The sequence below is a fragment of the Oratosquilla oratoria genome, chromosome 8 (genome assembly GCF_046742065.1).
Source record: "Oratosquilla oratoria isolate Oo_2021 chromosome 8, ASM4674206v1, whole genome shotgun sequence".
Taxonomy (NCBI): Eukaryota; Metazoa; Arthropoda; class Malacostraca; order Stomatopoda; family Squillidae; genus Oratosquilla; species Oratosquilla oratoria.
The window spans coordinates 13297986-13299970 of NC_134784.1; the positions used below are offsets into that span (position 1 = coordinate 13297986).

Sequence of the window (1985 nt, forward strand, 5' to 3'; positions counted from 1 at the left end):
GGACGAACTAACGATTATCTTGTTAATGAGAGATGGACTTTTGAAGTCAAAGGATCGCGCAATCAGTCCTAGAATCTTATTTGCTTTCTCAGAGGCTGAAATACACTCCTTAGATGATTTGAGATCGTTACTGATAATTACCCCGAGATCCTTCTCACTATCCATTTTTGTTAACGAATTTCCAAATAACTTGCATTGAACACCCTACAGATCAATGAGACTGCTGGTGCTGTTTGCCATGAAGAAGTATTTCCATGTCTGGCTCGATGGAGGTATACAATAGAAGAATATCATTGAGGTGGCGGTCTGAGAGTTGGGAGCGAAGGTGAGACTTCGTGTACCTCATTTTGGAGAAGAGCTGTTCGCAACAGTAGGTGCTGCCGAACATGGCTACAATGCGTTGAACATGCGCAATGTATTTTTGAAAATTGTTAGAAGGGAGGACGATGTCGCGGAAGAAGGACAACAGAGAAGAGGTGCGGAACTTCGCCTTCATTTCATCGTTGCACTGCAGCTCCACCAGCTCCATTTGCAGGGAGGCAGGGGCGTCTTCCACGGGGAAGTCAAAGGGAACAGTGAAAAACTTGAAGTCCGCAGCCAGCACCCTGACTCCTGCAAAACGTGAAGCAAATTCCTCACGCAGAGAGGTGACGACACTAACGCAAATATCCAGGTCCATGTCGTCAGGGGCACAAGCAGCAAGGCGAGGAAAATGCACAAACTGACCAGAAGCCAATTGAGCCTCCCACAAGTGCAGTTTAACTTCGAAGGCAGTGATGTGCTCGTACATGTCTATCACGAGAATATCTTTTCCTTGTAGCATCATGTTGAAGGTGTTCAGGTGCCTCACCGCGGATCAGAGAATTAATCAGCGTGGGGAAGGTTCTTCTGACGTAGGAAGGTGGCAATCTCCTGCTGTAAGTCGCACAAACGAGACAGCATAGCCCCACGACTCAGCCAGCGTACCTCACAGAAGTAGAGCAGGTCGTTGTAGTGCACGTTCACCTCGTCCATCAGTACCTGGAACTGACGGTGGTTAAGGCTACAAGAGAGGATGGAGTTGACGACCGCATCATGTTAATGGGCTAAATGTATCCGGCGGCTTCACAGTGGTGCACGAGCAGCGAAGCGGCGCCCTTCTTCTCCCCAACCATCGCCGGGGCACCGTCGGTCGTCACGCACACAAGACGGGAGAGGTCCAGGGAGTGCTGATCAACACACTAAAGCAGGGCGTCGCAGATGTCTTGCCCAGCGGTGGTGCCGCGCAGCGGGACAAGCTGGAGGATTTCTTCAGACAGCTATAGGTCAGCGGTGACGCCGCGGATGAAAACGGCCAGCTGGGCCGTGTCCTTTGTGTCGGTGCTCTCATCCAGAGCGAGGGAAAAGGCGATGAAGTTCGAGCTGCGTGTTTTGAGTGAGTCGTGCACGTTGTCCGACATATCCTCGATGCGACGACGAACGGTGCGGGACGAAAGGTTCACGCTCTCAAAAAAGGCAGAACGCTGCTCTGGACAGACGAATTCCACTACAGCGAGGAGGCATTCCATGATGAAGTCCCCAACCGCGAATGGCTTCATTCGGCGAGCAAGGATGTGGAAGACCTCATAACTGGCGCACGTCACCTTTTCGGCCTCAGCATTCTGCTTGCGGAAGAGCAAAGTTTGTTTCTGCAGGTTGCTCGATAGTCTAACGATGGCGTCCTTCCTCTCGGCGGCAGACATCGACATAAATTTTGATGATCGGTGCTCTGTCTCCCAGTGGCGACACACGTACTCTTTTAGGACAGCCACAGTCTTCAAGTATATGAGGCACTGGGCCTGTCCAAAGCGCTCGATGAAGAAGTACTTCTCTCACTCAGGGTTGAAGGTCCGATGCTCGAGGTCCACTTTCCTCTTCTTAACACGCTTGGTCGCAGAAATGATGAGCTGAAAAGGAAGAAAATGAGGTATATCAACAATGAATAATCGAAGTAATGGTGCATTGAT

General features: G+C 50.6%; 1 protein-coding gene across 1 annotated transcript; it reads right to left on the reverse strand.

The window, feature by feature from the left end:
* Nucleotides 1-211: 211 nt before the first annotated feature.
* LOC143027301 (general transcription factor II-I repeat domain-containing protein 2-like) lies at nucleotides 212-826 on the reverse strand. The gene has a single exon (XM_076188571.1). The coding sequence runs from the start codon at nucleotides 824-826 to the stop codon at nucleotides 212-214; it is 615 nt and encodes a 204-aa protein (XP_076044686.1).
* Between the last annotated feature and the right edge of the window lie 1159 nt (nucleotides 827-1985).

Coding starts and splice junctions, on each gene's coding strand:
- LOC143027301 (XM_076188571.1), bottom strand. CDS start 826: ATGATGCTACAAGGAAAAGATATTCTCGTGATAGACATGTACGAGCAC.